The sequence below is a fragment of the Engraulis encrasicolus genome, chromosome 4, assembly GCF_034702125.1.
Source record: "Engraulis encrasicolus isolate BLACKSEA-1 chromosome 4, IST_EnEncr_1.0, whole genome shotgun sequence".
Lineage (NCBI taxonomy): Eukaryota > Metazoa > Chordata > Actinopteri > Clupeiformes > Engraulidae > Engraulis > Engraulis encrasicolus.
In genome coordinates this window covers 46,799,203-46,814,202 of record NC_085860.1, presented here as the reverse complement: position 1 = coordinate 46,814,202, position 15,000 = coordinate 46,799,203, and the positions used below count along the sequence as shown (strand labels likewise).

At 44.3% G+C, this 15,000-nt stretch overlaps 1 protein-coding gene across 1 annotated transcript in view; it reads right to left on the bottom strand.

Annotated features, from left to right (window-relative positions):
* The window catches only part of si:ch211-236l14.4 (SITS-binding protein), a 67,705-nt gene extending 61,430 nt beyond the window's left edge, over positions 1 to 6,275 (bottom strand). The window contains exon 1 of the mRNA XM_063197531.1: positions 5,126 to 6,275. Within this exon, the coding sequence (XP_063053601.1) occupies positions 5,126 to 5,599 (474 nt within the window). The 5' untranslated portion in view covers positions 5,600 to 6,275. The remainder of the gene's footprint in view (positions 1 to 5,125) is intronic.
* Between the last annotated feature and the right edge of the window lie 8,725 nt (positions 6,276 to 15,000).

Below are 15,000 nucleotides of genomic sequence, written 5' to 3'. Positions count from 1 at the left end.
TGAGATCCTGGCCCGGTGGGAACATTGGTTTGTTTACATATCGTTTTAAACATCTTAACACACTCCCACTATCATTCCCAATGTTGCAGCATCAGCAGACCGCTTACAATGCAGCCGTAACTTATTTTTATACATTTTTGTGCATGTTAACCCTCCTGTTATCCTTGGGGTCTATTTGACCCCTTTCAATGTTTAATACCTGAAAAATACATGAAGTACATATTTCTTCTGCCTCATCTTTGATGACTTTTCCTAAATAGATGGGATGAATGTGAAAAAAGTGAAATTTCAGCAAAAATGTTTTCCCTAAGTGCTGTACACATTTAGGTTACATCTGTGTTCCTTGGGGTCAATTTGACCCCAATTGTTTCAAGTGTATAAAACATAAATGGAACATTCATATTTTGCAAATAAATGTTAAAATCTGTTTAGATAATGTGAAATACATGAAAATAAGCTATTCAGCCATGTTTCTTCTGAACATTTTGCTTTTGTTTGGGCCCCGATAACTAAAAATGCTAATGATATGGGGGAGGCCTAAAAGTAATTCACAGCAACATTTTGGACATTGGTGGCTAATACAGCATTGACATTTTGACAAAATACACCAACTGAACCTTGTTGTACCCAAAGCACCATCATGGCACCCACCACAGCCGTTGTACTTCTTTAGATGGATTTGATCTCAAAGTTGTTTGCTATGTTGAGAGATATAATGGTGCTATTCTTCTCCTCATTTCAGTATTGTGTTCCAAATTGACATCTTTGTCTGCAGCCTTGGTTATAAAGTGGTGCTACCTGACATAGAGAAGGCAGGAACAGCAACAGCTGTAACTTTTGTGAAGGACATACACATTGACATCCATACCACAAGTTCTCCAGTGGGCATACATAGTGAATAGAAGTAAACATACAAGTTGCTAGCCCTGTTCCTTCAAACATTACCCCACAACCATGACCATGTAATATGTCTACAAGGAGCACATGCAAACCTTTTTCCTTATGTGCACACTAATTCAAGCGTAGAAACAATGTAGAAAACAATGTAGAAAACAATGATTTTCTATGTTGTTCCCGAAACTCTTGGTTGGCAATGTATCCATGTTCTTACCTAACTATTATACTTGTGCTATAAATACACATTCAAACATTCAAAAAAAATGAATGTTGGACTTAAAAAACCTTCTGAATGTTTGGAAACATGTCAATTTCTTTTAGGGTCAAATTGACCGATATGGTAATAGATAGATAATATCCTTGATAATCAAATTTGTTTTTTTCTTTTCAAATGTTATAAGTTATAGAAATTCATATTTAGGGAGTATATGGAACCAATAAAATTAAAATAATATGTGTCCATCTGTTTTTAGACCAATTAATGACATTTTATTGCAAATTTTTCTAATTTTCGCCTAGTCATGGATTAAGTTCTTTGGTGTGTAGGCTATGTGTGGGGGTGCCAGGATATATTGAAATTACTTTTTATGTCACCAACAGAGCAATAATACATATCTGAGACATAAACATGTGCAAAAGTGTTGTTTCATACTGATTTTGTAGACATTTAAGTGGTTGGGGTCAAATTGACCCCAAGGATCACGGATGTTCCAAAATTCGAGGGTAACAGGAGGGTTAAGTACGTTTCAAACAATATGTAAACAAATCCATGTGGCCATTAGCTGGCCAGAGTCTCAGACATAGCTGAACAAAGAACTTGAATGTTATCGAGTATACAGACAAGGGAGTCAAGGGTAACAAGAACAGCACAATGCATTATTCAGAATTTCCCTTTAATGGAGATGAGCATAGATTTTTTTTTTAATGGGAAGCTGAGGGAGAGAGGAGGCCTATTTCTTGGAACCAATCATGCATCTTCAAATCAATACAGCTCTAGGTTCAGAAGCTCCATAGACCATGCTTTAGTGTTTGACTACAGTAAGGTGTTGGTCTTATTTGACTCATGTGTATAACGGTGTTTTCACACCTGGTCCCTTTAAACCATTTAAGTGAACTCATACCTGTGACTCAGCATTTTCTGTGCATATGTGAACGCTCCAAAGTGTACCCAGACCCCACGGAAGCAAGTTCAGTTCGCTTATGAGTTCTGACAAGTTACACTTGTGACAAGCTGTAATCACTTAAGGAGGGCTCTAGAGGACCGAGAGTGATAAAAAAGAAGAGTGACACACCATAAAAGCCTAACGGAACCAGAAAGATCAGCGAGTTCTTTATTTAATACACTCACAATATGAACAAACACAGAACTGAGTCCTTTTGCTGTCGGTTCACTTTTTGGTCCACTTAAAGGGACACTGTGTGAGATTTTTAGAATCCATGCTGTCCATTCACTAATGTTACCATTTTCATGAATACTTACCACCACCATCAAATTCTAAGTATTCATTATGACTGGAAAAATTACACTTTTCATACACGAAAAGGGGGATCTTCTCCATGGTCCGCCATTTTGAATTTCCAAAAATAGCAATTTTTAGCTGCAGAAATGACTCTACTTGGACCATACTAGAAAATATTTGTTTATTACTTAGTAAACTTTCATGTAAATATCAAATTTGGCAATAGGCAGCCCAGTTTCAATGAGCAGCACAGTTGCAGTACCTTTTTTGACCATTTCCTGCACAGTGTGCCTTTAAAGAGGACTGAGTTTGGTTCACGTAGAGGGGACCAGGTGTGAAAACCCTATAAGTGAGCTCTGTGTCCTGTCCTGGTCAGGATGCCTTTAAGGTGCTGGAGGGAATAATCCAACACCCCTGCCTGGATTGCGCATGTGAAGGAGTGTCTGTATGAGAAGAGTCTTTATAGGATGTGTATGCATGGTAGTTGATACAAGATGTGTATGTAAAGAGTCTTTTTGAGCGTGTATGAGAAGTCTTTACAGAATGTGAATACGAAGGAAGGGTCTTCACAGAATAAGTATGAGAGGTTGTTACAGAAGTGTGTGTTTGAAGGGTCTTCACAGGAGGTGTGTGTGTGTGTGTGTGTGTGTGTGTGTGTGTGTGTGTGTGTGTGTGTGTGTGTGTGTGTGTGTGTGTGTGTGTGTGCCCGTGCGTGCGTGCATGCGTGCATGCGTGCCTGTGTGTGTGTGTGTGTGTGTGTGTGTGTGTGTGTGTGTGTGTGTGTGTGTGTGTGTGTGTGTGTGTGTGTGTGTGAAGAGGCTGTTTGTATGGCCTGTCACATGACTTTGAGAGCCTTTAGGGCGGGAGCTCGTGAGGAGCACTGACACGCTATCTGCAGCCACAAAGCTCATACACGTGTATCTGATGAGTGTGTATAACCCTTCATAAGAGAAAGTATGTACTATGACCCTTCATAAGAGAAAGTATGTATGACCCTTCATGAGAGTAATTGTAGGGTAAGTGTGTCCCGAGCCAGACCTGTGCCAGACTCTCTGCCATGATGTGTCTGTGTGTACTCTTAACCCTGTGCTAATGTACTTAAAAGTGCAAGTCATTTATTTAAAAAGCGTCTGCCAAATGCAATGTAATGTTAAGTGTGTATGGTCCTTCATAAGAATACGTGTATATGTTGCTTCATAAGAATAAGTCTTTATGATCCTACACAACAGTAAATGTGCTCTGCTGTTTTGCTCCATGCATGCGACCCCCAGGAGCCACTCCTGAAGTCTGCTGCTACTGGCCACCATTCAGGGAAGAGTTGCCCAAAAGCACTTTAGGAGTGGAAAAGGACTTAAACCTGTAGTGCTTAAGTATGAGTGCCCCCTATTAAATCAGGGATTGGTCTCACATCATCATGCATCATCACTACAGGTTTATACTTTCACTACTGTTCCTTGTACATTAATTATGTGCCAGCATTTTGTCTACCACTTACCGGTAAGTGATATGATACCTATCCCTGATATATTGCCCGAGGGGCCTACTTAGGTTTAATTACTAGGCCTACTTAAGAGTTGGGAAACGCAGCCCAGGACAGTACAGAAGGGTTCTGTGTGTTACTGACCACCACGCAGGACAGAAAGTTTGTGTGAGCGTCAGTGTGTCGTAAATTAGCAGGACTCTGTGTGTTCCCATAATATGCATCAAGTATTGGCAGAGGACGCGCTCAACTTCTTGGAAAACCGAAAAGCTTTTGGGTGCGAGATAAAAAGCGTCAACTTAAGGAAGAAGAAATCCGCACTCACAAACTGCGTCTCATTATTTATTTATATTACCACCATGTCCAAAAAGCAAACGCGTTTCGGCTAACAAGCCTTCATCAGTGCGTGGTACCATATATATTCCCATAATATGCAAACATCACCACACAGCAGCACTGAGTGCCGCGTCCAAAATCCCTCTTTCCTCTAGCCTGACACCGGAGGAGGCAGGTGCAAGCTGTCCACGCAGCACTAATAGGATTTTGAAATTTGGTACAGCAGCGCGTCAAAAACAGCCAGATTTAGTGGGGACGTGAAGAAACACACTACAGGGAATAATTCCTGGAATGTACAAAAGGCAGATTAAAGGCTAAAAACATCCGGATTGGAGTGAAAGCCCCCTGGGTAGCATGCTGGTGTAAGCCCATGCACATAGCAGGCCATCACACCACATATACAGCGAGACCCTTAAAGGTGGGGTTGCAGGTATGACATCACGTTGGGGTTACTCCCACAGGATTCTAAGGTTCTACATAGACTCCTATGAGCCTGCGGAACCCCCAACGTGATGTCATAATAGTACATTTTCTTAAAATGGTTAACCTGCAACCCCACCTTTAACGTTCCAGTGTTGCTACCTACACTCTGCATATGATTATGGGTACTTTGATGTTGTTTAATATGATTCATGTATATGCAGAAAATAGCACTGTCTTGGGAACACGGTGAAATAAAGGGGTGTTTTCTGAATGGGAGGAACTCTGGTATCTCGGGGATTTGTGAAAAATATTTCATGTGAACATTTTGAAAATAATAACTTCAAATACAAAACAATTGCATATAAGAGTTGTGCAATAAAATTTGAACACATTTAACAATAGAGTTTACGCAGCAGAGAGAGAGAGAGAGAGAGAGAGAGAGAGAGAGAGAGAGAGAGAGAGAGAGAGAGAGAGAGCATAACACTTTCTCATCCTCTGGCGAGTGTGGGAACGCCGGTAGTGTACCAACCTTCAAATGGACATGACAGTGCACCGGGGTCCATGTCATGCTGTAGCACTCCGTCGGGTGCAGCGTATCGGGTATATCCAGTGATATCTTCACGTCTGCCACCGAGTCCCAAGTGTAACAGAACTCGGTTTTGTTGAGCCAACACAAGTTCCTAACGAATGGCACCTCCGTGTCAGGGTTCCCCACGTCGCCCACATCAATCTCCACAAATGTCTTGTCCTCAGTCAGCGTCTGGATCACCAAAGTCTGACTCCGTCGCTCCCATATCAGTCCGCTGAAACTGCCCTTAAGGACCCAATTCTTGTTGGGCTGATCCACCACTTGCCAATAAATGATCCCAATCGTCATGACAAAAAATATTGCAACTCCAAGGCAGGCAATTGCTCCCTTCCAAGTCTCGTTCATTTCTTTCAACCCCGTGTCCCATGTTACCTCCGGGATAGGACTGGGGTTCCTATTTCGAGCATGGGGCATGTTGACTTCAGCTGTGGATTTAAATCTAGTCGAAAAAGGTCAAGCAACGTTTCCTTCCATCTATTTGAAAATGCTCCATGGTGTCATTGCAGGCCAAGTTGACCACAAAGTTTATTTGCGCTCAAGAAGAGTTCCTGTGGCGTTTACCCTGTTCCGAAGACCTGTCATCAGTGTAAATTAAAAGAACTGCCCTGATCTCCAAAATGCGTTGGATTTGCAGAAGGCAAAGAACTTACCGCATGGTGCAGCACAAACGCAAAGCACTGATAGCAGGAATCTGAGTGCGCTGAGCTCTCGCCGCGTTTGGCAGCTCTGACTGCGAATAGCTCCTTCGCCGCTTATTTGCTTGCCCTGCACTTTCGGCCGGGGTCTGACGTAACTCCCGACTGCTTCTTCAGAAAGGTAGGGGAGAAAGAAATGAAGACACCAACAGCTTGGCGCGCTCCTGCCCACCGGCCGGGGCAACTGGGGGACCACGAGGCATCCATGGCGGGTTGCATAGCAGAGTCAACTGCTCGCGTCAACTGTTGCGTCTCCAGGTTGCTCACCAGGCTGTCTGGATTACAGGACAGTCCCCGAGAGGATAACAGATGAAGACGAAGCTCATTATGACAACAACTGAAAGTGGGACAATTAGGACCGAAAAAGATATTCAGCAACTAAGGCTACAAAGTAGAACTTAGGCTGTGGTAATTGTTGACATATTGACGGTTGCGCAATTGTTTAGCCAAAATAAAATAATGCGGAGGTGATAAGTTCAGATAGGTTTTCCTCTGATCGATTGTGTTAAACAGCCTCCCGGTTAAGACAGAGACAAAATGTTCCGTTGTCCGATATGAAAGTGATAACTATAGCGCAGGGCTGCTCAGCGTGTCAAGCCAAGGGCACGTCGTTATCACGGCCAAGCGTGTCTTTGTTGATACCCATCCTACACACACACTGGTGCCATGTGGACCAACCAGCAACGGCTCTTATGCAAATCAGCTGGAATGCCGCCTCGCGCGCTCGCCCGCCACGACAAATTAGAGAATGAAGTTTATGCAACTTTTCAGAGCTCACCAGCCCTGTGTTTGCTGTTTGAGGGTCTCTGGGACCTGGACCTCGGCGTGAAGTGTTTCTATTCCGCAGTGCCCCTGTCTGATATCATTTTGCTGCTTTTACGCACCGCGTTTATCACAAGTCAACGCACAGCAAGGGCACACACGGCTGCGGTTCTGGTCAGGGAGGCACGAGGCTTGTGCTATTACTGCCGGCGATAATTGGCCTGAACCCCTTATGTCAATATTATGCGCGTGCTGAAGGACAAAGGAAAAGCACAGAGCTCTCCGCAGCACCTGCTGACCTTGTATGGATAACATACAATACAAATACAATATAAATACAACCATGTCGCATGTGAGCTCACCACATAACCTGCACCAATTATATCATAATTATTAGGCATTGAAATATACAATGATAATGAAATCAAACCCAGACATTCCACATGCAACTGAGGGGGTTGAACGTTCATTTTAATAGAGAGAGCAGAAGCGCTGTCTCTTTTTCTGGACGCTGCTGCGCTGCTGGCAGGTGCACATTATGCCACACGCCTTTTACGTGCATTTTGTAGGCGTCTACATTGAATGATAGTTTAGATAAAGGGCTAGCCTGTGTACATGTTTTGACAAACTGATTTAAGGCCCGAGAAGTCCAATGATGAGCTAAGTGTTTTTCTGTGTGGTAAATTCATGGAAGTGGTAATCCCGGAGAGAGGAATGGGCGAGCGGGCGTGGGGAGGGAAGATGAATGGCCGGTCTGGGAGTGGCATGTCATCTATTTAGCCTGTCAACAGCCAGCGCGTGAGGCCTGAACGCCACAATAGCACACGGGAACCGAATGGCGCGTGTGTTTGGCCGGCAGACAGCTGTGGTGGTCGAGGTTAACGCAACGTCACTGTCCAGTGCTGCACCATCACCCTGGTCTCACCGTCAGCGGACAGTCCACTCACTGCTACACATGTGCGCGCCACCGTCCAGCTCCTCGCCAGCAGCGGACCTTCCACTGTGGCACACTCCATCCACAGCAGGGGTGTCAAACTCAAATTGACTGAGGGCCAAAATCAAAATCTGGAACGAAGTCAGGGACCGAACTCTTTCCTATCATATTTGTCAGTTCAAATGTGTCTGCACATCTTATGACACAGCAAATTTCATGTAAGTTGTGTTACGCTAAACATTAATGGTGTATTTGGGCCAATTGTGATACACATTTGAAATGATCTCGCGGGCAAAATAAAATTTGGCCCCCGGGCCTGAGTTTGACATCCCTGCTCTACAGCTTCACATCCTCCCACTGGCTGCTGTACACTCTCCCAGCTTTGTGTCATCAGCTTTGCAGCTTTGAATCATCAACACTTGCTTCTGCACTCCCCAGCATTCATACTCACTCCTCCACCAAATATATTTTTAACATACTCCTCCATTCTCTCTGGCTGTCCCCGTTCATCCGCAAGAGTACAGCAAGTATCCTTTTCCAGAATGGCTGTCCCCGGACTGCAGCGGGACGCAGCCAGATGATGCCACGAGAAGGGTTAATCACTTCTCCTTAGTTGCGACCGTGTGTTTAGGGAAGTCAGTGGGACATCCTACTGCAATGCACCCCGCTCTCTGTATGCCTATATTAACATCAGAGTACATTCACACCACATGAAGAAGACTATGTGCTGAATACATTTCTATATTTGTTTAGCTCAGAGAGAGAGAGAGATAGAGAGAGAGAGGGCTACTACATGCTGCATCTAGCGTTTAGTGTACAATAATTAACCCATAAACAAACCTCCCCCCCCCCCCACAAAAACATGAATAGACATACAGCACACATCGCCATCATGTGAAATTCAAGTTCACCAGTTCAAAGGTGGGCACCATAAGGTGAGGGGCCGGGGGTCAGATCAGAGTGGAACATGTGTAGCGGGGGCTCATGTGACCTCAGATAAGCAGCCATGGGGGGCAGGCGATGCCGAGGAGTGGGGGTGGGCCAGGGTGGTGTCTAAATTTACCCCAGTATATTTCCTCCTCTACACCCCCCCCCCCCCCCCCCAAGCTCCCCCCAGCTCCCCCCTGGCTGTTCCCAATGCCCTCCGTCCCGCACCCCCCACCCCCACTGCCGGACCCCCCCGCACCAGTCTACCCGGGCCCTATAAATAACAGCATGACTGTTGCTGGCATGCACCATCCAGCTAACGCACTTACGGAGTGGACTAAACAATAGTCTGACCTGGAGAGCAGATTGAGTGAGCCTAGGGCACACACACACACACACACACACACACACACACACACACACACACACACACACACACACACACACACACACACACACACACACACACACACACACACACACACAGGCGCACACACACACCTGCCCGCACACACACCTACCTGCACACACACACAGACACACACACACACACACACACACACACACACACACACACACACACACACACACACACACACACACACACACACACACACACCATACATAGTATTATTTTATGGCTATTATTATCAATTCAATAAAACTTAGCCATGCTTGTGAGTGGCTGGACAGGCTGCAGCTGTGTAATGTTTCTCCTGAGTGCATTGGTAACATTAGACTCTCCTCCTCTTCCTCCTCCTCCTCCTCTTCCATCTCCATCGCCTCCTCCTCTTCCTCCTCTTCCCCCTCCCCCTCCACCTCCTCATCTTGGTCCACTTTGAGGAAATATAAATGCCGCTTGACAAAAGCCATAAAGCGCTGGAGGCCTTTACAAGCACAACTATTCACTTCAGCTGTCAAACTTTTCCGTCTTCCAGTCTGGATCTTCAATTTACAATTTCCCTTTTCCTTTTGGATATTTAATATAGACGACCCCTCTCCCTCTCGGATGGGGAAAACTTTCCATGATGGCCCTCTCAGCCCACTCGCTCCTGGCGGTGAGCTCAGCCCTCATCCTGCTTCCCTCTCCTCTCTCTTAATTTTTCTCCTCTCCTCGTCTTTCTCTTCTCCTCCTCATCTTTTTCCTCTCCTTTCCATTTGTGCCGTATTTCCCTCTCTTAGTTCCTCTCCTTTCCTCTAATTTCTCTTCTCCTCCCAAGCCCTCTTCTTTTCTCATCTCATCATCTCCTCCCCTCTCCTCTCCTCTCCTCTCCTCTCCTCTCCTCTCCTCTCCTCTCCTCTCCTCTCCTCTCCTCTCCTCTCCTCTCCTCTCCTCTCCTCTCCTCTCCTCTCCTCTCTCTCGCCTACTCAGGTAAAAAGGAGTACAGACAGTTGAGTACAAGAGTAACTGAAGCATACTACTTAGCATGTTAAAAGTGCGTTCACACTTTTTGTGTTACAGTTTCTCTTGATTGTTTACACACAATTACTGGAATCAAGTCTCGAATTCTCAAAACTTTACACACAAATCCATATTGTATCTGTATGAGCACTGTCTATGTCCATACTGTCTTAAGTCCATGTATAAGTACTGTCTATGTCTATACTGTCTATGTCCTTACCTAGATTAGTCTATGTCTGTATGGGAAAGCAAGAAATGTAATTTCAAATTCTTTGTATGACCAGTGCATGTAAAGAAATTGACAATAAAACCTACTTGACTTGACTTGACTTGACTTGATATTGTGTGTTGTCAACAAGTATTTACTCATAGTGCTATGATGAGCTTATTGGAAGTAGGCCTATATTTTCTCAACGCGTTTCGCCCTGTGCGTCATCAGGTTCGCTGCCAAAGAATAAAGTAAGAAAAAACAACAGTAAGCAGTGTGCGGTCTCTTCCGAAATTTCTAGGATATTGCTATTATACTCTTTTATACTTTTGAAATGGTCAAATGTCTTCAGAGTATGATTTTACAAAGTGCTTTTAAAAGTAAATCACTGATAGCATGTTACTTGTATACTTTTCGAAAAGACAATATGATTATCCCTTGTAAGGTGTTTAGGTCTTTTTGAGAAAAATAGCATCAGTTATTATTTTTACACTGAGATTCACTGGTCTTGGCATATTTTCTGTGAGGAGTGTGAATCTGAAAAGAAAATGAGTGCCCCCCCTTTAACCCCCCATGCACATTTCTATTACACAGTGAAGTGAAAAGTGATGGCCCAACTGGGAAACTCCAACTCCCATTGTCATTGTGACACAGCACACAAGTGTTCACTGCACACACCAAAATTGTATTTTATTTATGCCTCACCCGTGCAAGGGGGCAGCCCCCAATGGTGCTCCAAGGGAGCAGTTAGGTGGGACGGTACGTACCATGTTCAGGGTACCTCAATCATGGAGGAGGATGGGGATAGCACTGGTTAATAACTCCTCCCACCAACTTGGTGGGTCGGGAGTCGAATTGGCAACCTCTGGGATACAAGTCTGATGACCCATATCATTTTGCTTATGCATCAATTTTGTTTAAACTCTTTGATACAATACTGAGCACATGTTGAGTAGACAGGCAGAGGGTGAAATGTGTCGAAAAAGGAGTGCAATTATTGTTCAGTCCTCCAGTTGTACATCAATGTTGCAGCCTTGTGCGAGAAGAACACTGGTGCCTCAATCTGCAAGCTTGGATTGAATTTACTCACTTTCTTCACTGTCTCCTTATCTTTCTCTCTCTGTATCTCTTGCCCTCAAAACATACACAGAAATTCACAAGCAGGATGAAGGGAACATGAGGCATCAAGTTTTGGCAAAGGACGCGCTCAACTTCTTGGAAAAACGAAAGTCTTTGGGTGCGCGATAAAATGTATCAACTTAAGGAAGAAAAATCCGCACTCACAAACTGCGTCTCATTATTTATTTATATTACCACCATGTCCAAAAAGCAAACGCGTTTCGGCTATCAAGCCTTCATCAGTGCGTGGTACTGTGCAGCCTACGTGTACCACGCACTGATGAAGGCTTGATAGCCGAAACGCGTTTGCTTTTTGGACATGGTGGTAATATAAATCAATAATGAGACGCAGTTTGTGAGTGCGGATTTTTCTTCCTTAAGTGGGAACATGAGGCATACCTTAGACGTCAAAAATTGCCATCTGGTGAGGTAGTCAGAAATTGATGAGTTGTGATGATGCAAGGGGTGTGCAGTGGTGTGTAGTAGCAGAGATTCTTTAAGTATATAGAGATATGCCAATGTAATAGGTTGCTATGGGCACCTAACGTGACCAGGTTCCGGTCTGCCTAAAGGGGCGTGTCATAATACTCCTAGCATTGAATAGAACAGTCCTTAGGTCTGCCTAGGTCTGCCTACAGGGGGATTCAACCCATCCCCCCCCCCTCCCCCTTGCAATAATAGAACCCGGAAACAATGAGCCAATGGAACCTCTCTCTCTCTACTCTCTCTGGTAGTAGTGTGTGGGGTCATTAGGTTGTGTAGTAGTGTGTGGGGTTGTGTAGTAGTGTGTGGGGTCATTAGGTTGTGTAGTAGTGTGTGGGGTCATTAGGTTGTGTAGTAGAATGTGGGGTCATTGGGTTGTGCACAACGACCTCCTAGAGCAGTGTTTCTCAAAACTTTTCAGACCGAGGACCACTTTGTCCCCCCAAAAATGTTCAGGGACCACCCGTCAACGGAATTGACAGTTGAGGGGCGCTAATTTGATGCTGCAAATTTCGATGCAAATCACTTACTTTTTATTCACGTAACAAGCCTGTCTTATTGTGATGAAAATAAGATTTCAGCTTTGTTTAAGCTTTGTAATTATGTGACAAATATAGCCTACTGCTAGCTCATCTTGGAAAAGTAGAAATCCCCTCGCGGACCATCTGAGCTCTGTCGCGAACCACAGGTGGTCCCCGTACCACACTTTGAGAATCACTGCCCTAGAGCTATCCCTGGGGGGCTGTAGTGCCCCCGCTGAGAAACACTAGAGTAGAGCAACTTCATTGATCCCAAAGGAAATTGAGGTGTACATTTAATTGAGGCGATCTTGCGCAGTCTGCCACTCGGGGCTCAAACTTGTGACCTCCCAATCACAGTAACCCCTCTGCATGAGATTACAGGTACCATAGCTGAGCCAGAGAGAGTAGAGAGAGAGAGGTTCCATTGGCCCATTGTTTCCGGGTTCTATTATTGCAAGGGGGAGGGGGGGAAATCCCCCTTTAGGCAGACCTACAGGTAGGCAGACCTAAGGACTGTTCTATTCAATGCTAGGAGTATTATGACACGCCCCTTTAGGCAGACCGGAACCTGGTCATGTTAGGTGCCCATAGCAACCTATTACATTGGCATATCTCTATATACTTAAAGAATCTCTGACTGAGCTAAAGGTCAAGGCTCATGGCTCACCGCTAGTGCATCTGTATGAGGCTTTGGCAGGGAAGTGTACCATGCCCTACTGCTGAACTCTGCTAGGTGGCATCCATTACAGTCCTTATGAAGCGAAGTTCTTATTGTTAAGTAAAGTCCTCATTGTGAATGAAGTAGCTTCCTAAATATGAAGTGTGGTAGCATCCTCCTTACTGCGAAGTAAAGTACCATCCTTAATATACTGTAAATATACTGTAAATACTTAATGTAAAGTAGCATATTTCATATGAAGTAATTGTGAATTATTGTAAACTTATTGTGAATATGTAAGAAGCGTCCTTAGTGGCGTCCTTATTGTGAAGTAAAGTAGTATCCTTAATATGAATTTAAGAAGAATTCTTCATATGAAATAAGGTAGCATTGTTATTGTGAAGCACATGTATAGCATGTTAAGTAACGTCCTAATTGTAAAGTACATAAGCAGTGTCCTTATTTTGAAGTATGTTTAATATGAAGTAGAGAAGTATGCTTATGTTCCAGTTGTATAGTAGATGTACTCTTACAGATGTAATTACAACATCAATAGTATGTTACAAAAATGAAACCATGGCATATCATAAGTCTAGTGTCATAATTACAGAATGTAAGATTACTTCTACTTCTACCTTATATAACTCTCCTGAATATGCAGTTAAGCAGCATCCTGAAGTTAAGTAACATCCTTATTGTGAAGTAAAGTAACATCCTTATTGTGAAGTAACACCCTGTGAAATGCATGCTGTAAGTAGCTTCCTCAATTTGAAATATATGAGCATCTTGAAGTTAAGTACCATCTTTAACATGAATTAAATAAAAAATAAATAGAGCCTTTATTGTGAATTATGGACCGCAAGTCGCGTCCTCGTTGTGAGGTACGTAAGTCACGTCCTCGTAAGTCGCCTCTTTGTTGTGAAGTATGTAAGTCACGTCCACATTGTGAATTATGAAAGTCGAGTCCTCGTTGTGATGTACATAAGTCGTGTCCTCGTAGGTAGTGTCTTCGCTGTGAAGTATGCAAGTAGCGTCCTTGTTGTGAAGTACATAAGTCGTGTCCTCGTAAGTCATGTCCACATTGTGAATTATGTAAGTCGAGTCCTCGTTGTGATGTACATAAGTCGTGTCCTCGTAAGTAGTGTGTTCGTTGTGAAGTATGCAAGTAGCGTCCTTGTTGTGAAGTACATAAGTCGTGTCCTCGTAAGTAGCGTCCTCGTTGTGAAGTATGTAAGTAGCTACCTCGTTATGAAGTATGTAAGTCTCGTCCTCGTTATGAAGTATGTAAGTAGCGTCCTCGTTATGAAGTATGTAAGTAGCGTCCTCGTTATGAAGTATGTAAGTAGCATCCTGTCTGTAAAGTATGTAAGTAGCGTACTCATTGCGAAGTATGCAAGTACACTCTCAGAAATAAAGGTACAGAACTCGTCGCTGTGGCACTACCCTCAAGGGGAGTACCATTGCGTCGCTTGGGTGGTATCTCAAAAAAGAGGTGACAGATGCACATTGGTCGACATTGCAAGAAACTGAACGCACCTCTTTTTTGGGGTACCAATCAAGCGATACAATGGTAATCCCCTTGAAGGTACTGCCACAGCGACGAGTTCTGTACCTTTATTTCTGAGAGTGTAGCGTCTTCGTTGTGAAGTATGTAAGACGCGTCCTCGTTGTGAAGTATGTAAGTAGCGTCTTCGTGGTGAAGTAGGCCTACATAAGTCGTGTCCTCGTGAGTCTTGTCTTCGTTGTCGTATTCTCGCTATCGTGTCGTCGTTGTCGCGTCCTCGCTGCCTTCAAAGCTGAAAGCTACAGCCATTAGTCCCCACTTCCTCTTGGCTGCTCTCAGAGGGGCCCTGCCTGCACACACACACACACACACACACACACACACACACACACACACACACACACACACACACACACACACACACACACACACTGCTGGCCTGATCTATAAATGGCAGAGTTGGACAGGAGTGTGTGACCAGACCTTTGGCTGGGCGCTTATGGGGTCAAATTGCACAGCGGCTCCAGGCCCCCCGTACCCTCGCTCAAGCAGACGCACACGCACACGCACACACACACACACACACGCACACGCACACACAC